The sequence below is a fragment of the Lissotriton helveticus genome, chromosome 4_1, assembly GCF_964261635.1.
Source record: "Lissotriton helveticus chromosome 4_1, aLisHel1.1, whole genome shotgun sequence".
NCBI classification, from domain to species: domain Eukaryota; kingdom Metazoa; phylum Chordata; class Amphibia; order Caudata; family Salamandridae; genus Lissotriton; species Lissotriton helveticus.
The window spans coordinates 2,125,507,759-2,125,535,386 of NC_136063.1; the positions used below are offsets into that span (position 1 = coordinate 2,125,507,759).

Here is a 27,628-nt window from a genome sequence, read left to right on the forward strand (position 1 = left end):
AAGATTTATTAAATAGAGACATCACAAGTGCTTACCTGGGCGCGCCATACTCTGGAGGATGCTGGTACCGCACCATTGGTCCATCAGACCGGCCCTGTTGGCTCATACGATGTTCACCATAAAAGTGCCCAGGATCTGGAGGTTTTCCCATGGCTGGCAGAGTGGATACGTTTTTAAATGGATAGTCCGGAGGAGGGCCCCTATGCTCCATTCCTTTCATGTTTGACTGTGTAGGGGTAGGTCCAGGGTTCTTATAAAAGTCATGGGAGCTAGAATTCCTGTAAAAATCGCCAGGTGGCGGGGACAATGGGGATAGAGGAGCACTGGTCACTGGGGCGTGCGCCTTCACACCGCTTGTGGCAAGTGACAGCTGCATCAACCTCTCACTTAGAGAGCGAACGTGGCCGTGTTTCAGGTCCTTCAATGCATCGTCTTGGTGGATCTTCCCCAGGCTGACCCTCTGAACAGTTGACCTTCCTTCAGTCCTCATCTTTTGATTTGTCACCCCTGTGACGTAAAAGGCGGCACCAACACTAGTATGCGGCTGGCCCCTGAAGTATTGTGACTGCACTTTGGCTTCTTCGTATGTGGGAAGGTCCTCACTGTTCTGTGGCCTGCCCGGTAGCTGCTTCTCCATGATATTGTTGTCCACCTGGATCTCCTGTCCCTGGGGCTCCTGGCGGGCAGCATGGGGCACGTGCTGATGGTCCTGGGCCGTCAGGGCTTCATTCTGAGACCCTTGGCTCCCACTGTTGTTGTAGGGCTGCACGTTGCCCGTGGCTTGTTGATGCAAGGCCAGAAGGTTACGGTTGTCATTGGGGTTCCCGTATCGGAGGTGTTCCTGTAGCAAACGATGTAACACTGTCGTGGGCGGTTGCTCTTCCGAATTCCTCATCTCAAATGATTCTGCCTTTTGGTCTGGCAAAGTAAAATCACGTGATCAGGCTCTCCTTCACCTACAAAGATGGAAACACAGTTTAGATGGTATTAATATATATGTATCAGGACTCCACAATTGGAAATGTACAGTGCTTGCCAAACTTCACAGCAACAATCCAATTTTTAGAACAACAAACTTTTGCGAATCACCTTCCTTTAATGGACGAGGCGGGTGATTTTTTAATGTAACTAAAGCATCGTGTTGCAAGTCACTGTCAATTACAGATCGCACATTTTACATTGAAACGGCCACTACATTTGTACGGACATATAGTTTTACTGATAAAAATATATTGCGCACAAATGATGAGGTGTGAAAATCGGGTTTCAATGAATATTTATCATTTGTGCATCACCAAGTAAAGTGTCTTCATTTGCTGTGATAGTATTAAAATCTTGATTTCCATCACACTTCAGAACTGCAAAACAAATGTGCTTCATTTTTGCTTTCCTAACTCCTGAATGATTATAGTTCATTTACAGGTATTCACATTTTGTTGTGTGTTACAAAAATGACATCCAACAGCCTTTTTAGCACTCCCTGTACCCCTGAAAGAGTGTCACACAATTCACTTTACTTTCTCTAACTGCAAGTGAGAGGAGTTTGAAAACACCAATCCCCATGTTAAAAAACCTAAATGTAGGGCTAAGTTTTCTGACGAATTGCTGCTTGACATCGGTCTTTGATGCACAGCGAGGGTGACAAGGTAAATACAGAATTTAAAGGCATCTTTAAACCCACCACCCCTAGTCTGGGAAACGCTACTCTAGACCATATCTCCGATCAGATTTTCTCATGGTTTCTCTAAAATATGTCAAACTTAATTAAACCGTTCTAAAAATGTGGCAAAAAATGGCAAGCATGCTTTAAGCAGGTTTTCAGCTATCATTGGTGTTTCTCTGCTTTATCTGACTTCTCTCTCTCTCTTTTTTAAAACTCCCTCTCCAATTAACCTAAATTTTTAGGTCCCATCTGAGCCAGCGCATGCGCTGTCTGGCGAGACATTTAGTAACTGGGTTTTGAAAGTGCTACCCAAAGGCAATTGCCGGCCTCCAGCGTGCGGTTACGCACGAGTGGAGGTGCACAGGCCATCTGGCTTTCTGTAATGGCTCATTAAGCCTTACAGCGCATGAATCCCCTCCCTAGCCCCTCCCTCGTCGTCAGCTTCTCTTATTACAAGCTTGCTGCGTCACTTGTTGGATCCATTTCACAGGGAAGCAACTAAATTAAAGAAGGAAAGAGGTGGGCTGCTCGCGCGCACCACTCGCTTTCGTGTGCGGTCCAGTATAAACATTTTTATTGTTGTGGCTTCCCCTGTAGTGACTTCTCACCCCTTTCGCCCCTCACCCAGCGTTGCTTGTTGGATCTGTTTTCCTCTCTGCAAGCCCGGGATCGCGTGTTGACCGAACGGGCCACCATGTGAGTCACTGAGCAGAACTTGGTCACCACCTTTTTTATGCAAAACAACAGCAGTAGTGCCTCTGAACGAGGTATGTGGGATATAGGCGCACTGCGAGGAACACGGTCCTTGCAAACATCTTTCTGAGGTCTGGTATATTCTGATTTGTTACATATTTTAACAACAGGCAGCAATTAAAATCAAGTGCTCAGTACTTTGAGCGTGAGGCGCGCGCGTGGCAAATGCTGGTTATGAAGTGGCTCTCGGGTGGGGCAATCTAAGCCGTGCTTGGTATGTTTACATTAGGCAATAACGGGTTTTATATTGTTTTCTGTTGCATCTCTACTGGGTGATTTAGCCCTAGCAAGAGCCAAAGCGCTTCCTTCGTGTGCAGTCCAGTATAAAAAAATGTATTGTTGTGGCTTCCCCTGTAATGACTTCTCACCCCCTTTGCCCCTCACACAGCGTTGCTTGTTGGTTCTGTCTTCCTCTCTGCAAGACCGGGATTGAGTGCTGACCGAACTGGCCACCATGTGCGTCACTGAGCAGAACTTTGTCACCACCTTTTTTATGCAAAACAACAGCAGTAGCGCCTCTGTAGGAGGTATGTGGGATGTAGGCGCACTGTGAGGAACACGGACCTTGCAAACATCTTTCCAAGGCCTGGTATAATCTGATTTGTTACATATTTGAACAACAGGCAGCAATTAAAATCATGTGCTCAGTCTCAGCTCTTTGATAAGTTTCTATAGCGCCAGTCTGAGTACTTCGTACTGCAAGAGACACCACAGATTGGGATTACAGTAGAAAGAACATTGTTTTTTCTGTGTTCAGTTAAGAAGGCTGATGCTTAATATAGTACAGACGTTTTTAAATGTTAATTTTAATATTACTATGAACTTCTCCCAGCAGCAGCATTGTGGTTAGTGAAACGCTATTAGATTTCACACTGCTTGGAAGACTTCACGGGTTGAAGTGTGTGTTCCTTGACACAGTGGTGTCGTATTGCATGCTTCTGGGCCTCAGCGTGTACCAGTCTCCCATCTGTGCGGTAGGACTGTTTACATAGGTGGAACATAGGGGCCCGTTTGCAGATTAGTGCCTCATACATTGAACATTTGCTTGGAGGCATCTATGCATTAGGCAGAACAGTTTGACGGCCACACTTCCAGTGAGAAGGAGACAGACTGAGGTTTAGAGAGTCCATCTGGATACATCCAATCTTTTGTAGTGTGTTATCTAGGAAACCTGAATAGATATTCCTATTTTATGCCCTTGTCCGGCTATAATCAATAATATCCATACAACGGCATAATAATCATATCCATAATTCAGTCGTAGCACATGCTGTCACATTAAGCAAGGCTACTTCTCCGGCCCCCTAGTAAGCACACCGAGTTCTCTAAACAAAACCAAGCCTCCAGCAACCTGGGAAATCCCCCTTGCTTTGTTTTGATTTCGTCCTAGAACTCCTGTAAAGCACTGTAAGAACGGCCAGTTCTTAGTGACATCTTTATTGACGTCTTATGTCCAACCTTACGTCAACCCCAGGCACCTTTCAGGTATAAATATACCAACGTTGCCTTAAGCAAACACACAATGGTAATTCTGGAGCAGAGCAGCTATCTACTTCCGAAAGCCCAGCTGATGCGGGAGCCCACGGACGCTGCCCCTCCTCCTTGACGCGCTGAGAAAGACGCTGTCTTTTTTCCTGCCGAGAAATCCAGCTCCGGCGTTTCCAGCCTACCCTTGCGGGTTGCTGGGATATCGAGTCCTGAGAGAGAGATACCAGACCTCCTGCTTTCTATTACCCAGGTACGGAACTGACTAAACCCTTAAAGAGAATTCTTGAGTCAGATTCTTGGCAAAACAAACTTAACCTAAACTGCTACTTACTTACTCCCTCCCACGTATTAGGCTTAGGTTAGGTACACCGGGGTAGGCGTATTTAGAAGCACCAGTTGAGTACGATTAGTCAATGTATATATGTATGTATCTATTTTAAAGTATCATATGGCTAAGAAACCATATCAATGCTTTTACAGTATTATTTTATAATCTTACTTTTACTGTACGCACTTAACTTTACCATGAGCATTACAATCGTGGCAATTCATTTCTCTTGTATGAGGAAGAAGACTGCTCAATAAATAACACCTTTTATTGAAAACGCCCGTCTCTCTTTTCTCTGCATTCTGGTGAAACTAAGTACGCACATTTGGCTGAGTGAAATAGCTGTCTTTTGTTTTCACACAACTCTAGAGATATACTCTTATTCAGGGAGAGCAAAGTTGTCATGTTGTACGGTTGTCAGAAGCTAATCCCTTCTTGTCTATCCAGGGAGGTTAAACTCCTCCTCGTTTATTCGAGAAAGTTTCTAGTGACCTCTGAGCTAGCTGGCAAACCTTAAGTCTAATATAGTCAGTAGAGACCTAGATAACCTCAGTCCTACGTCTACACTGCTGAATATATTATTCCAATGCGCAGAGCCTATTGGGAATATAGGAACTACACTACACTTTTAAAGCGCATCATAAGCATTAGTTTTACAAGAAACGCTGGTAAAAGTGAGAGGCAAGTTCCCAGCAGGCTACTCCTGTTCACTCTCTGCCCTTCCCCTTCAGAAGCCAAGGCATTGATTTATTTCAGCTCTCTTCGCTCCCTTCCCCGCACGTAAGTTCTTGGAGGGAGGATAAAAGAAAATGTTCTCTCACTCGCAAGTCAGTGACATCTGCTGGCAGAGATGAGCTACATAATGCCGTGCGTTTTCTTTTGGTTTGAAATTTAAGAATGTAGATTCTCTAAATTTTTAATTTGGAGAATCTGGATTTAATTAAAGATACAGAGGCTAGCATTATGCATAGCTTTTCTTTGCACCTCCATTTAGCCTTTAAAAATAACCATGACTACATTTCAAATTAGAACTTAATGAAATTTGAAAATCCATTGGACACGAGCATCTCTGATTGTTCTAGCATTCACAGATGAAAGGGTCGCATGGGAAGCATTGGATTTTCTCCCATTTCCAAGGATGTCACTACAATCAGCCGTGTTTATTTTTAGCAAGATATTACAAGGTGCAGTAATACATTAAAGTTAACTTCCTTAGGCACATCTTCGTAGAATGTGCAGATTTCAATAAATATTTTCTTTTCTTATTAAAGTACATGTTCTCATCATTCTGTGGTTGCAGCCTAGGGTGGTGTGGGACAGACACATGCAGTGGTCCTTTTTCTGCAGTTGCGTGTCTTGAGCAGTTGGGGCTTGCCTCGCTTGGAACTTGATGACTTGAAGATTTCAACCAGTGGCATCTCTTCTTTTCAGCAGCTGTAGCCTTCTTGAGCCACGTATTGACTGCGACACTGGAAAGGCAGGTGCGGCCTCCTGGCTGATATTGACCTCTTACATGCATTTGACAGTTGCGCCTCTGGGCCCATCGGCGGCTCCCACCTAGCCTTCCGCAAAGTTTTCCCACTTAGCTGACAGTAGAAGCAGTCTCTCAGTTACAGCAGACTGCCAATCACACATGATGTTTGAGATTTTCAGAAGTCTTGATATGGTTAATGACCAGAACCATTTAGGGAGACTGGGGAACCCCTTCCACACTCAGAATGCTGTTAGCTTTGCTCCATTACATTCACTGGCTGTCTCTGGCTATCCCCCATACCAGGAACATGCTGGCCTCTCCTCCTCCACAGTCACATACACACATTCTCTCTTTCAGCAAATAGGCACTCTTCTAGGCAGAACTTTTGCTTGCCAGTCTGCCTCCCCTGACAGGCACACTTCTAGGCTCTAGGCAGGCCCTCTGCTCCTTCAGCTGAAAGTGCAGACTTGAGGTGATTTCTGCTTACTTCTGAAAGGTTGACTGTCAAAGACACCAGCTCTCCGAACACAGCAGTGCTTGGAGGTCTCTACGGAACACTACATTTCTTGGTTAAGAAGAACTTAAACTGGAATTAGGTGGGGTGGTTTGGATCCCTTCTTCATATTGATTTTCCATGCAGGGCATGTGACTCCTCTGGCTAAGGGTTCAGAACCAGTTTGGGGTGGTAGGCAAGCATTGGCATAGCCAATAGGTCCCACCTTTGGGACCTTATACGTATTTAGCCATGCAACAGTTGATGTTGTTGTACCAAGGATATTGTGCTGCATAACTAAATACTTATAAGGTCCCAGAAGCAAGACCTATTGGCTATGCCAATGCTTATTAACTGTACAGGAGGTTCTTACTCCAGTATGCAGCAGAGCACTGGACACATTTTTTTTGTAGCAGGAGCACCTTGGAAATGAGGTGCTGTACACAGAACAGAATGCAATAAATGCATGTGTATTTCAAAAACATTAGTGGTTTTATCCACCCACCACTCAAGCCTTCCAATCTACAAAACTGAGAATATGTGAAGAGTCTTGTGAATCTAGGAACAGAACGCAGAGTTGTATAGCTGCCCAAAGCCATAGCTGAGTGGCTCATGCAGAGGAAATGAAACAGTAAGAAAACAGAGAGCCAAAACCAAGATTAATCAGGACAAACTAAAATAGCATCTGATGCTTTCCTGAAGGGCATACACTCGAGTGGCAAAATAATCTAGGTGTTAGATTAATTTGGTTTTACACTACTGGGGAAAAGTGATTTCTCCAGACAGTTCCTAAAGATTGGAATGGGTCAAATAAAAAAAAATCCCTTTCGATTCTGTATACTGGTTTCTGAATTGTTGTCTATATACATTTGTGAACGAGGTGCATGTGAAGATGTGCGCATTCTGGTTTCTGATCACCATATGTAAGGACATTTTAGAAAGTAAACAGCCCTACACCTGTTAAAGCGGAGTGTATCTGTAAAGTGGTCCCATGCCATGCTTCTGCCGCTTCTGAATTTTAGCCCATAACACACTGGGTTGAAGGAAAAATGTAGACTCAAAGCAGGACAATGTTCTTTGTTAAAAATGAGTTAACAGACCTCATTCGGAGGGTAAGCTCATTATCCTACTTGGTTTGTTTTTAATTAAAAAAGATAATTTAGTCATTGCCCTCCAAATAATCGATGATAGGGTGATGCAGTGACTCCAGCCCCCCTCCCCCACCATCATCTCTCCTAATGCAGTGCTCACTACCTGCCTCTTTTCTCCAGTTCAAAGGTTGTGCTCTGTCAGAGACAGGGAACAGAAGCTCGAAATACAAAATTAAAATCCAGCAAATTCCATAACAACGCGGCCTAAGGCAGTGCCAAAGCTTTTAAAATCCTGACTCTGCAGAGCGCACGAGATAGACAGAAGGGGCAGACAGATAGACCCGAGGCTCAATTTGGAGAAGAAGCACCAGAGTTCCTTGCACCTCTGGTTACCAGGGTTACACAACGCAGATCTTTTAATTAGAAACCATTTCTATTGGACTCAATTGCTAAGACAAGTGTTCACATATTAATAATATGATTGTCTCACACTGATTTCTGTACCTTGGCAGCTGGAGATTGATGCACATACCCACAGAGCTAATGGCAGTGCTTTGTAGCCCCACTCGAGACTCGATCATGGGCAGCTTGAACCAGCCTGGTGACCATCAATGGGGGTCTCGCCCAGATCTGGGACAGGCGTGTGGTCTGTCATCTAGGAGCACAGCCAACTCATGTTCTGTATTGTGATGTGCACTTCTTCGAAGTTGTAAAAAACTCTTCTTAGATAATTGGTAAAAGTCAAAATGAGCGCTCAGCAATTTCAGGTATGTTTCAAAGACAAACACAGTCAGTTCGGTGCTCCAGGAAAGAACAAAGCCGGTTACCACGACTCAACAGTTGAGCCAACACGTGGTTCAGTTTCACAATGAGGAAAAAGTCTTTTCCGAGCACTCTTAATATCAAAAAACACAGTCCTCCAGTATTGGTTAACCAATACTGGAGGACTGTGTTTTTTGATATTAAGAGTGCTCGGAAAATACTTTTTCCTCATTGTAAAAAACTCTTGTTTCTATAAACCCCAAGAAAGAACTTCTTGTGGTCCATCTAGAACGCTAAGCCACAGGTCTTTTACAACAGAATATGTATCTCCATGCAACGTCAAGCTCATTACGTCTGGAAAAGTTTCAGGTTTTTATCAACACTGGTTTTCAATTGAGTGCTCTCTCTCTTTCCCACTCTCAATCTTTCTCTGTGTGGTGAAGTTGAGATAAAAGTGTTGAAGGATCAAAAGCTGACTTTGCCCTTAAAGATGATGGGGCATGAAACCATTACTCAAAGCACCAGTGTTTCCTTTCATCGCACATGTGACCTAAGTTAAATATTCCACAGCAATCAAAAGGCTGGTTCAAAGAGAACCATCATGGACATGCTGTACCAAGAGTCACTCCCATGGAAGGCGTAAGTGAGCAATGTACCAATGGCATCATATCTCAGTGAAGGCGGCAGCTCTCACTAGAAACACATAATGAAACACAAAGAGAAGGTCTTTGTTTAGACAGTGTGACATCGCTTAAACTGCATTTTTTCATGCATTTTTTTTAATTTTATTTTTTATGCATTTCATTTGCAATCTATTAGCCACGAGTGCCACTTGCAGGCGAATTTAGAGTGCAGAAAACTAAGGAGGAAAGGATAAACTGAAGTGAAAAGTGAGAAGGTAGATAATAATTAAAGGAAGTAAGGCAGTGAACTTTTGTAATGTATAGACCTCCAAAGCTGTCGCTGTGCTACTCTGTGGGATTCAAAAAGAATAACTCCAACTTGTAGCTCTATATTAAGTTCTGAATATGACTGAACAAGCCTACCAAGGAGTATGTCAAGAAGTAACGTATCTCAACAGTACATCAATAGCATACTGCTGTCAAGAAAGGGGTTTCTCAAATGAGTTTCCAAATGCTACGTCAAGCTCTAAATTGACATGATGGCATCCCAGAGAAATAACTTCCTATTCTGGCTGTCTCCACCTCCCAAAAATAAACTTTTCCTCTTGCAGCTGCCAGGTTACATATCTGGCTCAACTACTACTGTATATGCGGTCATCTCAACCTCGAAATTGCTCAGCTACTTGATCCTCGCTGACAGCATGCTGGTACATACCCCTCCCTACGATATTCTTAATGATCCCTGGCAAAACAAGCCTATCTGTAGTAGCTCCATGGTTAGCCATGGATGGCCTGGTTTGACGGGGCCTTATCCTGGTCAGAAAGACAGTCAAAATCCATCGTAACAGAGCCATTCTGTTACCTGGCAAAAGATGCAGCAAGGGCATCCCCACTGCATCCTTCCTCCATCTTTGTTCAGGGCAGAAACACAATGTGTTAGTCGAGGTCACAAAAGCACAACATGGCAGTAGTTGTGGCAGGAGAACATGATGCTTAGGGTGGCAAATTAAGTGAGACTAAAAGTGGGTTCTGCTCAAGAAGCAAAAAAAACTACAAAGGCAAGAAGGTACCACTTTTCTGGAGTTGGCTGGATAAAGTAAGAACTAAAGGAAAAAATCCAGAGAGAGAGAGAGAAAGGTCGTCCAGCCTGTCAAACATAGCCTGCATAGGAGAAAACATATAGCTTACAAGGACAGAGCGCTTCTGGTGTTGCCATTAAAGCCAAGGTCAACTCTTCTTAGGAATTTCTATCTGACCGGAGTCAAATGTGCTCCAAGATACCAGTCTCTGGGATTTAAGGAGTTGAAGAACCTTCTCCAAGGTGTATCAGGTGTATATGTTGTTATCAAAAGTATAACGCACGTTCCTAAGAGATTGTGCACAATTTAGATTTTCTGCTAGGACTTTGCCTAGGAGATATGACCTGTCCTGTTGTAAAAGAGGACGCGGAAAATAATGAAGGTTACATATGCAATGTCTGAGCCATTCCACTGTGTTTACAGGTGCACAGAAAATACCACTACATCTGTAAACTGTAATAAAAGGGGCAAAACAACCTAGAAAGTGGCTTTTGAATAGTAAGGGCATACACACGGCAGTGGGGAAATATTGCGGAGGAGCCGCCTACACACCAGCTCATACAATACCTGCACGTCATGGGGAATAGCACGCACGTGGTCCATTGGTTAACGCAGGCACTACTATCGCACACACAACATACTCTGCAGCCGCTGCACGACAAATGGGCGATAGATAGGGGGAAGGAATGGACGGATAAAGAATGGGCGATGGTGGTGGCGGGTCCCAGAAATATCCCACGTAACGCGCGCTTTAAACTGATACAGTTTTACATACTACACAGGGCATACCTCTCGCCAGACAAAATCAATCAGTACTTCCCGGGCACCTCAGCGGGATGTCCGAGATGCATGCTGACAGGGGCGGACCTCCTACACATGTTGTGGCTCTGCCCGAGAATTCAGGCATACTGGCAAGCGGTACTGCCGTTACTTGAGAAAAGCACAGCCATGCAAATACCACGCACATGGGAGGCATGTCTGCTTGGCCTCTACAAGAGGACAAAGCACAACAAAGTCCCCTCCCGCTTCTGGGACCTCGGCCTACTCACAGCTAAGAGACTCCTCACCAAACACTGGAAACACACAGAGCCGCCACTCACTGAACACTGGCGTACCTCCCTAGACAACTGGGCAAGGGCTGAAAGCATCACTCTCCGCAACGAGGAGACGGCGGGACTCCGGAAATTCCCAATAGCGACTCTCTGGGACGAGACGCTGAGCTCCTTTCACCGAGAATGCCAAGCCCGGGGAATCGCCTCAAACAGTACCTCTCCTGACACAGTCGCGACGTAACTCACACCACAGACGCCAAAAGCCATAGACATGAGAGCCCCATACAAAACAGGCATGAACCACCGGGTTGGGGACTGCTCGACCTACCTGCATCACGCATGTCTGACCCACGCGACAGCGCCCCCCGCCCACGCTGCGACCCATCCGACGGCCGCTACACTGACTGTCCGGAGCAGCATGTGACGGGAGCAGCATGTGACGGCCACTTTTAGCTCCCACTACACTGATACGTTCTCGTCATGTCATACGCCACGCACATCCAAGTTGACTATCCCCCCCTCTTTCTCCCTCCCTTCTCTCATTTTTCTTTTCTTCGATTGTTATTCTTAAAATATTCTTTTTTTTGGATCCTCCCACCTCCTCCTTTCTCCTACTAAGGTCACGGATTTACCTCTCATTTCACCGTTGACTTCTTGACTAAACAACCTGCCTTAGGTCCCGAGAACTGAGACGGACCTCACTGACGAGCCAACGTGCACGCTGGTTTAATAACCACGCGTCAGCACACGGATCCATGACGCGACCGTCTCGCTCGACTGCGACCACATAGTGAAATACATTCATTGGATTACCTGAGTGGGGGAGATGCACGCTACCGCATCTGGCATGACATTGGACAAGCTAGGCAACCGGGCATAGCACCGGGATAAGGCGGCGGTGAGCCTCCCTACCCACCCCGAGACCTGCGGACAGTACATCAGTCTCGCCGCCTGGCCCCGCAACTACTGCTGCGCTGACATGCAAAGCCGCGACACAAGGGTCGGGTCACGCGTCACAGGGTGGGTCCCCCCATTGGAAGCTACCTGGCGGCAGTCATTGGGAGCAGGGCCCGCAATACTTCGTACACAGCAAGAATATTGTGACCATCCATATGTCATTACACCCAACCTCCATGAGGTATGATTCTGTTGATGTCCTCAGCATGATGTAACAATGTATTCTGTGTATAGACTCGTGGAGATACCATATACTGTTATAGCATTAGTCAATGAATAATGCACAGTTCATGTTTTTGTGAAAACAAAATATATTCAAAAAAAAAAAAAAAAAAAAGAAAGTGGCTTTTGAAAATATTATTATTTGTATGAAGTAAGTTACTGTTCACCAATAAACATTTTGAAAGATTAAACTTAATGGCTCATCTGCCAACTGTTTTGATTATAAATAAAACTTGCCAATCAAAATTTTCAGTTCTAAAATAGTAGGAGAAGTTCTTGGCTTACATATTTGGCAGATCTTTTTTTCTGCAAATATAACCTTTTAGCAGGCGATCACACCCACACAATATGTTTTGTGCTACAATTTGCTTGCAAAAACATTTAGAAATTAAACTTTTTCTTCTGAGATAAAAGCCTGAAATTCCCAAAAATTCACAAACTGCAAATTTTGACAACTTCACAGGGGCGTTGGTATCTCCGACAACCTAGCATGAGGAAGCAGGAATGACATGGTGAACCCATATCTATGGCACACACACACACACACGCTATCTCTTGCATCAAAGAAAACTACGTTTCCTAATGCAGGACTTAAGGCAAGAAAGCAGCCATGGCTTTTTTGGCAAGAACTGTGGCCTTTGCATTTTTAACCTACTTCCTCAGTGCTCATAGTTCCCTTCCTGTACGCATGCATGCATGACAAACAGGAAATGAGGGAAAGACTGCTGCACGGAAAGACATGGCTGATAAGGGCCATCCTTGCAACTGGAGCCCAGCAGACACCGTCCATGAGGAAGAGGAGATGTGGTTTAAATGACGCTGATGCAGAATACCCGAGGGGTAAACTTTGACCTCTCTGCTAAGGCTGGCTTTAGAGCTCGATCTGAATTGTGATTTTTTCGCCACAGTCACTTCATTTCAAATTGTAGAGGTGTGTGATGTAAGTATGTAAAAACAAACTGAATAGTGAGAGTTGACTAGCAGTTACCTTATTTTATAAATACATATATGTGTGGGTATAGATCTCTCTTTCGCTCTACATATGTACATGTATATCTGCAAAGACAACATTTATATTGATGTAGAGAGCGTGGAGAGAATGAGAGAGAGAGAAATACAGAAACATAGAGACTTCGATACAGAGCTAGAGACAGAACAATAGAAAGATAGAGAGACAGGTGGGTAGATAGACAGACATGGACATACACACAAATCTAGTGTAACTCTGAAGTGAGGGACATCAATCTAGGTACTCCCTAACTTGCAACTGGCAGTCTTCTGAGCTTTCTAGATCACCACGTAACTGCAGACAACAGCAGACCGGATGCCATGTCAGCGTCGTGTTGTTACAACAATCTGGACCAGCCTTTCACCCAGTATCTGGTCTAAATCCATCGATTTAAGATTCTGTAGTGTGAAAACTCCCATCTATAGAAACTAACCTTACGACTGGTTACCTCAGCGCCTGGTTCTCTGGCCTTTGCAAGCAACAAGAATCCCTAAGGTGCATGTATGTGGTTTGTAATGGTTCCAACCTCACCTTCTCCAGCCCTGCATGTTCAAGACACTCAACACAAGCGCTAAAACTAGAAAAAGATGTAAAATGTGCAGATCTCTCAGCAGAATGAAACTTAACAATTAGTCTCAATGTTACACAAAAATAACTTGCGACCGGGTCAAACGTCCTGCACCCTGTATTGGGGCGTGAGGAGGTCTGCCGAGCAATAGCCGAGAAGGGTTCTCCTGCGTTCTGCTGCAAATAGCGTTGGTGATGCCCTCTACCTCTTCCCACCAAGATGGTACCCTACGCAGCAAAATTCTGTAAAACCTACCTTGACTTTCGTTGGCTCTCCCTCCTCCTCAACGCTGGCGAATGGTTCCACGCACTGGGCATGACACGGTTAGGATCTTGTCCATAGGTGGCGAGTCGACACTGCTTCGATCTGGAATTTAAAGATCCAAGTGTTCAGAGACTTTCTAGAATGTATTTGGTAGCAGTGATAACATCCCCCAACACACTTTTTCTTTTTTCTCTACCTATCTCTGCATGGGGACTTCTCGGACAAACAGAGATGCAGCCCTCAAAGCTCCAGACAGTCCGCTGCCATCCTCACAAAGTTCCCAGTTGCCAAATCCAGTTTTTGCTAATCAGGGATGCCATATTCTTAGCAGGGTGCACTTGTTGATCACCCGAGGTGAAAATATAGCAAGGTGTCTGCTTTCAGGCTTGTTTGCTGCATTTCCACGGCCTGCTGAAGGTATTTCAAGCACCCAGAGCAGGGCACCCTATTACTCGGCTAGTTTCCAAGCCGAAGGCGTGTATTTTTATCTCTCAAACTTAGCGCACAGAAGTAAATAGTGCAGTGGCTACAACTGTCCATCACTAGCGGTTTACCAATCCCAAGGTCCAGGGCTGGTGGGGAGTCTCAAGGGATGTCAGTGGCCCCCAAAGCGTGGCTTAACCCAGTGGCTCGAGGTGTCCATCACCAGGGGTTGTCCATCGCCCCTGGCACGTGAGACCCGGACATTGCCAGGCGCATAGCAGGCCCATTCCAGCGCCCGGCGCGCCGCCATGTTCTATTCTAGCCGCAGAGCCAGACGGGCACATTTCAGCGGCAGTCTTCGCATACTAGCCCGGAACGGAGCAAAAATAAAAGGCGACAGATGCTGCGAGGGCACGCAGGCGAAGATGCAGCCGCCTGCGTCTTATTATGAAAAATATGGCGTGCTCCGGCAGGAACGCGCAGCAGCTGGTGCCAATTAAAGTGGCTGCTCGGGACGATTTCTGAACGAAGACATGCATTTCTGTTCTTGTGCCTGGCTTGCGAGCAGCAGTGGGGCAGGAAAAAAGCGGCGAGTGCAGGGGTAAATGTCACATTCCTGGCGCATGACTAGATGGACCCGAGTCTAGGCAGCGATGACCCGCCCCCTCGCCTCTTATCCTGAAGAGAAAAGACGCAGTGGTAGGTAAAAGCGAAGAAATAAGTGCGTGCTAAAAAGGAGGTGCGTGAAGCACGAAAAGATGTGGCTCTTCACACCAACCTTACATGAAACTTGTGGTCACAGGGGGCTGCTTTCAGAGCAGAATGGGGTACCATGGGCCAAGCCATGCACGAATACCTGCCCTAGCCTCCTCCTACACTGCCTTCAAACTCCTACCAGGGCCTAAGCTGGTCTTCCAGTCCGGCCCTGGCTAGGGTGAGAAGCATGGAACTAGGAAAGTAGGTGCAAGACTGGACTGGGGAGTAGAACTAGGGGGCCTGACAGAGTGTGGAATGGAACTACTGGAGCTCAGAAAAAAGGTGTCCGTGTGGGGACTGGAATTACTGGAGCCGTGAGGAAGCACAAGTGGGGAATAGAACTACTGGATCTGGGAGAAAATGTGCCTAAAGCGGGGGAAGGCAAAAGCGTTCGTTCAGACGCAGACTGAGGAATGGAGGTCCAGGAGCTTCTTTAAGAGATGCAAGAGAGTGGAATATAATCACTGGAATTGGGAAAGAAGATGCAAAGATGGAGATTAGAAATACTAGAGCTGGGAAAAGAGATGGGGCGAAGGAAAGAGCTACTGGAGCTCAGAAGAGTGCGCAAAAGGCAGGAATGGAACTGCCGGGCCTCGGGAGGGAATTGCAAGAGTGGAATATAGAACATGGGGAGCTGGTTGAGGGCAGGAAATGGAACTACTGAAACAGGGAATGAGGTGCTAAAAGCAGGGAATGGAATAACCGGATCTGGGGAAAAGATGAGGGAAATTGAGCTACTAGAGTTGGGAAGGGATACAATAGCGGGTAATTGAACTATGGGAGTTGTGAAGAGATATGGACGCAGAATGGAGCTGCTAAAGCTCTGAGACCGGTTATGAGGATGTGGAATACAACTACTGAATTTTGGTAAAGAGGTGCTTAAAATGGGGAATATAACAAAATTAACTGACAAGAGGTGTGAGCGCGAGGAATGCAAGTCCAGGCTGTGGGAAGTGATACATGAGTGAGGAATAAAAATACTGTACTTGGAAAGAGGTGCGAGAATGGAAATACTACAGCTTGCAAAAGACGTGTGATGGGGAACAGAACTACTGGAGCTTGGAAAAGATGTGCAAGAGAGAAAAGGAACTACTAGAGCTGGGAAGAGTTGTATGGGTGGGATATACAATTAGTGGAGCTGGGTGAGGAATGGAACTACTTGAGCTGGGGAGAGTGACATAACTAGTGGAGCCAGGTGAGGAATGGAATTACTAGAGCTGGGGAGACTTGCGAGGATGGGATACATAACTAGTGGAGCAGGGTGAAGAATGGAACTACTAGAGCTAGGGAGAGTTGCGAGGATGGGATATGTAACTGGTGGGGCCGGGTGACAAATGGAACTACTAGAGCTGGGGAGAGTTACAAGGCTGGGATATATAATTAGTGGAGCTGCGTGAGGAATGGACTACTAGAGCTGGGGAGAGTTGTATGGGAGGGATATATACCTAGTGGAGCTGGGTGAGGAATTTAACTACTAGAGCTGGTAAGAGTTGCGAGGATGAGATATATAACTAGTGGAACTGGGTGAGGAATGGAACTACTAACGCTGGGGAGAGCTTTAAGGGTGGGCTACATAACTAGTGGGGCTGGGTGAGGAATGGAACTACTACAGCTGGGGAAAGTTGTGAGGGATATATTACTAGGGGTGAGGGTGAGGGATGGAATTACTAGAGCTGGAGAGAGTTGCAAGGCTGGGATATATAACTAGTGGAGCTGGGTGAGGGTGAGAAATGGAACTACTTGAGCTGGGGAGAGCTGCAAGAGAGGGATATATAACTAGTGGAGTTGGGCGAGGAATTGAACTACTAGAGCTGGGGAGGGTTGTGAGGATGGCATATATAACTAGTGGAGCAGGGTGAGGAATGGAACTACTAGTGCTGGGAAGAGTGATATATAACTAGTGGAGCTGGGTGAGGAATGGAACTGCTAGAGCTGGGGAGAGTTGTAATGGAGGGATATATAATTAGTGGAGCTTGGTGAGGAATAGAACTACTAGAGCTAGGGAGAGTTGCAAGGATGGGATATATAACTAGTGGAGCTGTGTGAGAAATGGAACTGCTACAGCTAGAGAGAGTTGCAAGAGAGAGAAATAACTAGTGGAGCTGGGTGAGAAATAGAACTACTAGAGTTGGGGGGGTTACAAGGATGGAATATATATCTAGTGGAGCTGGGTGAGGAATGGGACTACTGTAGCTGGGGAGAGTTGCAAGAGAGAGATATAACTAGTGGAGCTGGGTGAGGGTGAGAAATAGAACTACTAGAGCTAGGGAGAGTTGCAAGGATGGGATATATAACTAGTGGAGCTGTGTGAGAAATGGAACTGCTACAGCTAGAGAGAGTTGCAAGAGAGAGAAATAACTAGTGGAGCTGGGTGAGAAATAGAACTACTAGAGTTGGGGGGGTTACAAGGATGGAATATATATCTAGTGGAGCTGGGTGAGGAATGGGACTACTGTAGCTGGGGAGAGTTGCAAGAGAGAGATATAACTAGTGGAGCTGGGTGAGGGTGAGAAATAGAACTACTAGAGCTAGGGAGAGTTACAAGGATGGAATATATACCTAGTGGAGCTGGGTGAGGAATGGAACTACTAGAGCTGGAGAGAGTTGAAAGGCTGGGATATATAAATAGTGGAGCTGGGTGAGGAATGGAACTACTAGAGCTGGGGAGAGTTGCAAGGCTGGTATATATAACTAGTGAAGCTGGGTGAGGGATGGAACTACTAGAGCTAGGGAGAGTTGCCACTGTCAGATTCATACCTAATGAGGCTTGGTGGGGAATGGAACTATTGAAGCTGGGAACTGAGACGCGGGAATGAGGAATAAAATTGCTGGAATGGAAAAATGTGTGAGGGTGGGGAATGCAACTCCTGGAGCTTAGAAAAAAATGTGTTGGGTGGAAAAGGAGCTACAATAAAGAAGGTGAGAGGAGGAAACTTCTACGTTGAAAGCTCGGACAAACAGTGAGAGGTGAGGACTTCTTCTACTGAAGCCAAGTACAAGACCATGGATGTAATTTAGGGGTCGCTGCTTCGACCCCTGGCATGCCCCTTGTGACCCCTGTCACTGCCTTTGCGACCCCAAGCATCAACAGTGGCAGGAACAGAAGCACCTGGTCCATATGGACGTCAGTGGGAGCTTCACTAACCTCGCTTTTTGTCAATTTTGTATTCTGCTGATTTCGAATACTTTTACTTTATTCGCCATTAGTTTAATTAAAATTGGTGTATCAATATCTGAAATATGACTTTCCCTGGCAGCGGAGGAAAGTAAAAAAAATGTGTTTAAAGTATATTGTATTCGTGCTTGAAGTTTTGAGTGGGTTATGTAAGAGAGAGTGTATGTGTATATGTGTGTGTATGTGTAGGCAGAGTATGTGTGAATGAGTGTGGATGTATGTGTGAGTAAAAGTGAAGGTCAAGTGGCATCTGCTTTTGGGGAGGCCTTGGAAACCTCCACTCCTCTGTTATCAGGGAATCCTGGGAGAGATGCACTCCAACTCGAGACCTGGGCACAGCGCTTATGCGTTAGCCCCTATGACCACACGTACTCCCAAGATAGCCAGATTTTGAGCACCCTGGTTTAATGAGCTACTGAGAATGAGCAAAAGCGCATGCAAACGCCTAGAAAGGAAATGGCATAAAAACTTTAATTCGGACGATAAACTGAAGTACAAACTGGCCTTGAAGTTCCATTATACAAAAGTTCACGATGCCAAAAAAAGCTATCTGAAAGAAAAAATAAAATTGTTCAGCAATAAAGGCAACAAGATCATTAAAATCGTGAAAGCCTTCTCCGCCCGTCATCTGTTGCTACGATTTTACCTCTTTCTCCCAAATGGACTAATCAACTAGCGATTTTCTTTCATGAACAAATAAGTGACTATTCAGGACTCCTTCTCTAGGGGGTCTCCTGAAGACCATGAACCGGCAGACCATTTAGCCCAGGCGGTGGAACCCCCCTCAAGAGGAAGCCCTCTGCTACAACCTTAAGTATCCCTTGATATCCTCAAGAGTCTGAAGTCAGGGTCCCCAGTTGACCCCTGACCAGCAAAACTGCTGGCCACAACATTAAATCCTGTGGCAAATAAGGTACTTATTTCTTCTCTAACTGCCGGCCATGTGCCTGCTATTTGGAAAAATGCTAAAATGTTACCGCTGCTAAAGAAGTCCTCTGCTGACCCCACAGTGTCAGCAAACTACAGACCCATCTCACTGCTGCCGGTTTTTTCTCCAAGGTTCTGGAGAAATGTGTTAATACAGTAATCTCAGCCAATGCCGAAAATAATAATCTCTTGCCCTTTAGCCAGTCGGGTTTCAGAGCCAACTATAGTAGAGACCGCCCTGCTAGAGGTCTCAGGGCATATTAAGGAGAAACTGGATCAGGGGGGTAAAGCCATTCTGATTTTATTAGACCCGTCAGCGGCCTTTGATACTGTTCCTCACGTTAGACTCCTGGACAGGCTACAGGATTGTGGAAAAGGCAGCCCGCTCTGAAATGGTTTTACTGCTTCCTAGAGGACAGAAGCCAGGAAGTTTGGACTCCTCCATTTGCAGTCCCAATCCCCAGTCTGAAAGTTGGAGTTCCTCAGGGCTCTATACCGAGCCCTACTCTCCTCAGCTTACATATGTCCCTCTTGGCACCACTGGCAGAGGCGTGTGGTGCAAAAATTATTTCTTTAAGCTGATGACATGCAGCTCCTTTTCACCTGCGACACGGGGCGGACTTTGAGGGGGAGAAGATCAGTACTTGCCTCTCAAAGGTGTTTTCGTGGCTGAGGAGGAACCAGTTAAAATGTAACCCAGAGAAATCTGAAGTCATCTTTTTTGGTTCCCCGCCCTCAGGAGTGGAAACACTGGTGGCCTGCGGATATGTCGCCTCCTTTCCTTGTGCAAAACTCTGTTAAAGATCTGTGCATCGTGATGGACGGTACTCTCTTGATGAGATCTCAAGTCCAGAGGGTAGCAGGCACTTGTTTTGGGCTTCTGCGGAGGAAATTTCTCCCCCTTCCATCACTTGAGCACAGGAAGACGGTAGTCCAGGCATTGGTTACCTCCAGACTGGACTATTTGTCAATGCCCTGTACCTGGGCCTCCCTGAGTATCTGCTCAACCGCTTACAGGTGGTCCAAAATGCAGCCACCAGAGAGATCCTCTTGCTTAAGCCCAGGACTCATATTTCCCAGCACCTCGAGGCATTACACTGGCTCCCAGAAAAAAAAAAAACAGTTTTTAAGCTCTGATGCTTTTTTTCAAGGCCCTTCACGGAAGCGGCGCAGAGTATCTCAGAAGTAGAGTTACGCATTAAGTGCCGCCTAGAACCTGGAGGTGTTCCACTTTGAGCCTGGCATCCGTCCCGAGGATACGCCGCGCCCGATCAGGCGGTCGTTGTTTTAGGTTCCAGGCTGCCCAAGCCTGGAACCTTCTCCCACTGACACTCAGAACTGTGACCGACCTAGCCGTCTTTAGGAAAATGCTTAAAACCTGGCTATTTAGCAACTAAGCTAGCTCTCCTCTTTCCTAGCTGCAGTTTATTTCCTGGTCTCCCGCCTTCAGGGGTTGCGGCTGGTTTGATAAAGTCATTTTAGTTTTGGGACACTTGTTGAGTAGCTGTGCGCTCTATAAATGTTTTCATTCATTCATGTGTAGTCACTCTCCTGGCATTTTGGTGAATTGGGGTCCATGTATGCGGGGCTCGTGTGCTGGGAAAACCGGTGCTAAAAGTAATAAATGACACAACTAAGAAAACTGGGAGACTGTGTAGGGCTTAGGGGCTAGGTACGGAGATATGAGGGAGATGGGAGGGAATAAAGAGACCTCCGTTACTGCTGGGATTGTTTTGATCCAATGGACGTCCAAGCGTGAAGAGACAAGATTGCGTTCGGCCAATTTTTCACCAACCGAAAGCACGTGGACACCCCCTTTAACAACGTTTTTCGTGATTGGAAAGGCCAGAAGGCCGGGGTAAGTCCCACACATGAGAACCTCCAGCAGGAGAGAGACTCTCTTTAAATTATTTTTTTCGTAAAGCGAACGTGTCCGTTCTCTCAACACTGAATGGAAACACTGCCTGTTGGTGCTAAAATTAGGAAGTTATGGGATATGCAGCGGTCCGCCCAAGATCAACCCTCATGTCTACAGGAAACAGACGCGGGCTCCCGTCTCCTTGCACTTTGCACGAGCCCCGTGATTACCAAAGGCTAGGGGGAGTACAGAGGCGCCCCTCGTTATTACTGCGCCTAATGACCGCGGCCAGAGGCTCGGTTTCCTCTCAGCCTTGCTAATGACCCAAGTGGCTCGTGAAAGCCGCCCTGGCTCAGCCTGCATTAAGGCGGATAATGCCATGGTAAAGCTTTCATCGTGCATCGGAATGTGGCGCCCTGCCCGGTCGGTTGAGGCCACTTTATCTGCACCAGATTAGAAGGCCCTTTGTTCGGATGCGCGGCTGCTGCTGGGGAGCCCAGCGGAGCTCACGCCGCCAGGGGACGAGGAGCAGGCGGGCAGGGAGCGGCCCGAGTGTGGCTGCTGGCACCAGCAGTCTGCATGGACACCGAGGGGCCACAGCTTCAGACTGAACGTACACATCACTGTAGACTCGTGGTGGCCCTTGGGGCCCTTCCGTAAACTGGGGGAGCCATACTCTGACAAACTTAGGAACTCATTCATAAACCCCCAGCGAGTCTCCACTCAAATTCATGAGTTCATGAAAAATGTCCAGGCGGAGTTCCACTCTCGATAATCTAGGAAACTTCTACATAAACTCACCAGTTCCACTGCGGCTCATCCAAAGAGCTCCCGTATAAATTCAAGGCCGAGTTCCACTTTTACTTATCAAGGGAACTTGTGCACAAGTATAGCTCCAGTATTGCTGCTCATTTAGGGAACTTGAACATACACGCATAGTTGTAGTTCCACTCTTGCTTATCTAGGGAACCAGTCCATAAACTCATTAATAAAACTCCACTCTCGTTTAACTAGGGAACTCATACCTAATTGCACAGGTAAAGCTCCACTCTAGTCATCTGGAGAACTCGTAGGTGGCGCTCCGCTATAGCCACAGAGGAAACACATCCATAAACTCACAATTCGAGGTGTCCCAGTACATAAACCTACAATTACCACTCCACTCCAGCTCACCTATGAGCTTACAGGTAAAGCTCACACTATTTCCACTAACTCAAGATTGGAACTCTTTCCAACTTACTATTCACACATTAGTTCGGTTAGAGAACAGTCCATTAACTCACAGGTAGCAGGCCCTCACTCAAGGAACTTGTGCATAAATTCTAAAGGTGCACATCAACTCTAGATTATCTAGGGAACTCATATCTGAAGCTTCAACTCTAGCTCACCTAATAACTCATGCATAAAATAGCAGGTGGCGTTCCGCTGTAGTCACAGAGGAAACAGGTCCATAATTTCACAGGTGAAGCGGCTCTGTAGTTCATCTAGGGAACTCTTGCACATTAAGTTCAAGTCTAGCTCATCTTTCCAAACCGACCATAAATTTACAGGTAAAAGTCCCCTCTACCTACCTCATCCACTGCCCTTATGTATAAGCTTGTGTGTTAAGTACAGCTCAAGTCACCTAGTGAACTCGCCCATACACACACGCATGGGTGAGGAGCTCAGCTCTAGCCCACATCGCAAACTCTGCCTCAAAGGTATAGGTGGAGACGCACTTCTGCTCATCCACGGAAGCTCTCAAACTCTGAGACTGAAGCCTCCTATTGATCTCCTCTTCAAGCTCGTAGGTTGCGACCCACTTCGAGGCCTACTGAATGCCCCTCCAACACATTTGTTTGAGGAGATTTCATCTCATTGCTCTGACTGAAACCATGTTCTCAATTTGTTATCAACACTGGCCACCCAGCAGTCCCACATGAGAGATCAACATGCAGGTACCGAGCAGCCCCGCACGCGATAGGTACCCTGCAGCATCAACATGCAGGTACCCAGCAGCACCGCATGCAACATCAACACCCAGCAGCCCCACACGCGATGTCAACATGCAGGTGACCAGCAGCACTGTATGCAACGTCAAGATGCAGGTACCCAGCAGCCCCGCACACCTTCAACATGCAGGTACCACACTTTTTAAACAGGGGACAAGCATGTAGGTCTCTGGCTCGAATCTCAGCTGGGCTGACTCAACCCTTCAAGGAGACTGCTGATATGGGTAACGTTAAAACCATTCAACAGCGCAAAGTCACAAGATGGTGTCAGTAAGCACTATATTAAAGCCAAATTATTTCTATCACATTAAAGCAGGAGGCAGGTGTGCGCTCGAGTTTAGGCAATGAAACCCCACACCAGGGCTGCTAGCGCCCTGTCAGATGAGAAGCACTGCACCAAGGCCCGTGAAAACAGGGATTCCATCTGCTTACAGCTCTAAGCTCTTCTCCAGCTGTGTCTCACTATGACAGCATCCATACAAGCGTTTCCTTTCTGTACAACTCTTCCGCTGGCTTTTACAGAGCGGAAACGTCCCTCTTCCCTCCTCTGGGGAGGAAGCAGCTTCCCCGGGTTGGGCCCAGCAAGTACTGCGACAGGTCACACTCCCATACTCCCCTCATTGGGCCTGCGAGCTTAGCCGGAGGAGGGGTGTGGGTAGCAGACTTTAGAGGGCGCCAATGAACCCCTACAAACAGCCGCAGGGAAAATGGTCGCCTCGCGCTCTGGGGTTCTTTGGGTCGGATACAGCTGACCCACACACATCTCACGTGCTCCAGCGAAACAGAGGGCGCTACAGAAATGAAGATGGCGAGTGGGTGGAAGCAGCAGTCTTATGAAGTAAAACGTAGAAAGCTTGACAGCCGCTCTGCAATGAATTGGTGTACTCATTTTAGCTGCTTCTGCGGTCAAAGGAAAATGAAGAAAATGTGTGAGGAGAGCACAACATAAGCAGTCTGTTTCATATCTCCACTCGCTTGGAAGGGTTAAAAACTATGTACCATTCACCGGATCCAATACATCTATCCAGATATCTATCGATCAAAGAAAAACAAAGGTTAAAGTGACATTCTAGTCAAGTGAAAATGTCAGTTTAAAAAGAACATTTAAATTAAAAAAACGCTGAAATTCACTATTTAGAGTTAACCGAAGTAACTATACCTTGCGCCTTCATCATGCAGTGTTGTCATAAATTATGTAATTTCAGAAGTCACAAGTGATTTTAAATGATACCATTGAACAGGTCATGAGTGATGTGATATGCGAGGTCATAAGCAGTAAATCGGGAGGGGGACCCAGTTATAGCTCGTCTTATGGCATGAGTTATAGTTACTTCAAATACCTATAACTGGTGAATTTCATTTTTTTTTGTAAGTTTAAAATAGTATGTTTTGACTAACGTTTTCACTTAACTGCAGCGTCTGTTTAACCTAATTTTTTTTAATTGAATTTCTATGGTTTTGTATTACTACAATTCAGATTTACAACGCCACGTTTAACCTTTGTTTTTTTCAGTGAATTTCTATGTTGTTTTTAGGTCTCGCCTGTCGATGCGCATGCGCATCGAGCTTGCGAGACTATTGGGGCTTAACCACTCTTTAACTAACTTGCAAGGAATCGTGGCGATTCCTTGCAGTGCCCGTGACTTTTAAGCTCAATGCGCATGTGCATTGAGCTTAAAAGCGCGTGCACATCAGTTCCCTCAGCCGCACTCCAGGCCCCTGCTGTTTTCACACCCTCTCCCCGCTCCGCCCCCTCCCCTGCCCGCCGTGTCGCATTTCTCCTCCCCCTCCCCTTATCTGCCTTTCCCTCCGTCTTACAGCGCTTTCGCTTTTACAGCTGCTTACAGTTTGGCAAATTGCGGGGTTTCATTTCGCGTGTGTGCTACTACATCTTACAACGCTTTTGCTTTTCCAACACCGCACATTATATCAGTGTGTTACGGCGCTTCCGCTTTTCCAACACCAGGCATTGTATCAGTGTGTTATGGCGCTTTTTCTTTTCCCCACACCAGACCTCATGTTGCTTGTATTTTTTACCATGTCGCCTACGGCTCTTTCGCTTTTTCAACACCAGACCTCGTGTTGCTTTTTTCCTCCGCCTACACTGCATTGCGTATGCATGCGGTCACAGCAGCGGCTCCTTCAATAAAGCTAACATGCTCCATGCTGACCGAGTGATATGCCACCAGCGGGGGTTTTACCCTGCCGCAGGGGGCCTCCCTCAATAAAGCCATCATGCTCCGTGCTGACCGAATGATTTGCCCACACTCCCAGGTTGTTGAGCCTATGCCGGGTCTCAAACCTTCATGCCTGCAGCCTCACTTTGTTTTGTTTTTTATCTCCCACCTAACCCTCGTTGCGCTGTTTGTTCACTTCACAGGCTTACAAGCACTTCACATAAGTGCCTCGGCTTCATCTTTCAGCCTTGCAGCCGTTTTGGGCTGAATTATTACCACGTTACAAAAATCCAAACATTTATTTGCCACCCTTTTATTTCACTTAACTTACCTGATCCTACTTTAGTTTGCAAGTGCTTGTTTTTTCAGCTGATCCTCGTTAGTTGCTTTGCAAACTAAACGTGGATCGGCTGAAAACACAAGTGATTGCAGCCTGTGTTTTCAGCTTATCCTTACCCCTCCCCCCCAGCCGTCCCCTAACATTTTTGTTTTTCAGAAAGCACACATGCTTACGGCCGATCCTCGCCTCCTCCGACCCCTTTCTCCTGATGATAGGCATCCCTGCAAACACATGTGCTAAGAAACACTTACTTCAGAGCCGAGGACACTGCCAACCGTCTGCTCCCCCTCCCCTTATCTGCCTTTCCCTCCGGCTTGTTTTTTTTTATACCCGCTCCGCCCCCTCCCCTGCCCGCCGTGTCGCATTTCTTTTCTCCTCTTTGCTCCTCCAGCAGTTCTCTGTCACCTTTCCTTCTCTCCTCCCTTGTCCACCTTTTCATTGTTTTTGCCCACCTCTCCTCCAGTTGAACTCTGTCACTAGCTCCTTTCAGCCCCTTCTCATTCCAGTGTTTTCGGGTCCCATCTCATGCTTGTTATAAAGGGGCTGCCAAAATGCGGACACTCCTCAAGCCTCTGCTTCACATGAGACTCTGCGGCTCTCCTGGGACAATAAACCACTCCAGAACAAACATGGAGTTGTCATACGCGGCCATCTATCTCAATTAAAGGCCACATAGCTTCTCTAACCTCTAGGAAAATCTAGCCCTGCTATTTAATTTTGGTGCGGGATTACTGTGTAAAGAAGGTTTGCATAACGTCTCATCTGACTAACTAGTGCTTTAGTTTAGCATTGTATGTGTTTTCATAGGCTTGTGTGTATGTCCTTTAATGCATGTGCATGCTTGTCTTTTTCTGTTCAGTTCCCGTGTCAGTGTGTGCTTACCTGGATTTCCGTTTGTCTAATTTATGTGGCCTTTGTCAACGAGGCAATCCGCTACTCTGTCTCGTCTTCATAAACGTTGGACACTCAACCACACAACGCCACTCACACACGCAACGCCACTCACCCACGCAACGCCACTCACCCGCGCAACGCCACTCACCCGCGCAACGCCACTCACCCGCGCAACGCCACTCAACGCCACTCACACAAACAACGCCACTCACACAAACAACGCCACTCACACAAACAACGCCACTCATCCACGCAACGCCACTCATCCACGCAACGCCACTCATCCACGCAACGCCACTCATCCACGCAACGCCACTCATCCACGCAACGCCACTCATCCACGCAACGCCACTCATCCACGCAACGCCACTCATCCATTTGCAAAACGAAAAATGTTAAACTCTTCTATTGCGAGACCTATTGCATTCTCAATGCTTGTTTTAACAGAAACTAAGATGTCCATCGCCATGCGTGGCATGAGGTTGGGTGACGATCGCCAGCCTCGCACAGCATTTGGCCCTGAAACAGACCACCTCACGCCTTGCCTTCAACATGGTGATCAGCACACATCCTCCTATATAGCCAGGTCCTATGCCAATACCGGGTGCCAGCGGGAGTCAGCATCTTATTTTTTAGGGAGTGCCCTATCCAGGACACCCACATGTCACCAAAGTGTTGGGAGCGTCATGGGGGAGCCCCAAGGCCCTCCAAGGACCAAGCCGCTCTCCAGCCAGCGCCTATACCAGGTGCTGGCGGAAACCAGTTCACTTTTCTCCCGCCCAGGCGGGAGCAGCATTTTTCTCTACTCCCGCCCAGGTAGGATCAAAGTTCTGTTCCCTGCCCGGGAGACTGCATGCAGGGTATGCCTGCACTCTCCCAGACAGGGAACAACAGTGTCCCAGGGAATGGGGTCCCAGGGTCAAGCAACTGCTCCGAAAGGGGGGAGCATAACCCCCTCGTACCCTAAGGTAACTATAACTCACACCCTCACCATGCACAGCTAATTACCTCACATATTACATCACTCACGACATGCTCCATTACACCATTGATAACGTTACTACAACATTTTAAATCACACCATTAATGACAAGATTGTATATGGAAGGCACAAGTTATAGTTACTTAATCTCCCCGTGCCTAACCAAAATGAATGTGTCCTCATGTAATGCAACTGGTGCTAGGTAAAGCGCTCTGATACCCGATTCGGGTCAAGTTTGCGCTATATAAAACTCTGTAAAATAAAGTAAAAATAGGGCAC

General features: G+C 46.6%; 1 protein-coding gene across 4 annotated transcripts in view; it reads right to left on the reverse strand.

Moving 5' to 3' along the window:
* The window catches only part of AMOT (angiomotin), a 240,684-nt gene that overhangs the window by 166,775 nt on the left and 46,281 nt on the right, over positions 1-27,628 (reverse strand). For 2 of the 4 annotated variants that reach the window (XM_078688817.1, XM_078688818.1), the window contains exons 2-3: positions 13,818-13,928; positions 36-956 (exon numbers count right to left, since the gene is read on the reverse strand). In XM_078688817.1, the coding sequence (XP_078544943.1) occupies positions 36-895 (860 nt within the window). In that variant the 5' untranslated portion in view covers positions 896-956; positions 13,818-13,928. The remainder of the gene's footprint in view (positions 1-35; positions 957-13,817; positions 13,929-27,628) is intronic. The other 2 variants (XM_078688819.1, XM_078688820.1) reach the window with 1 other exon arrangement.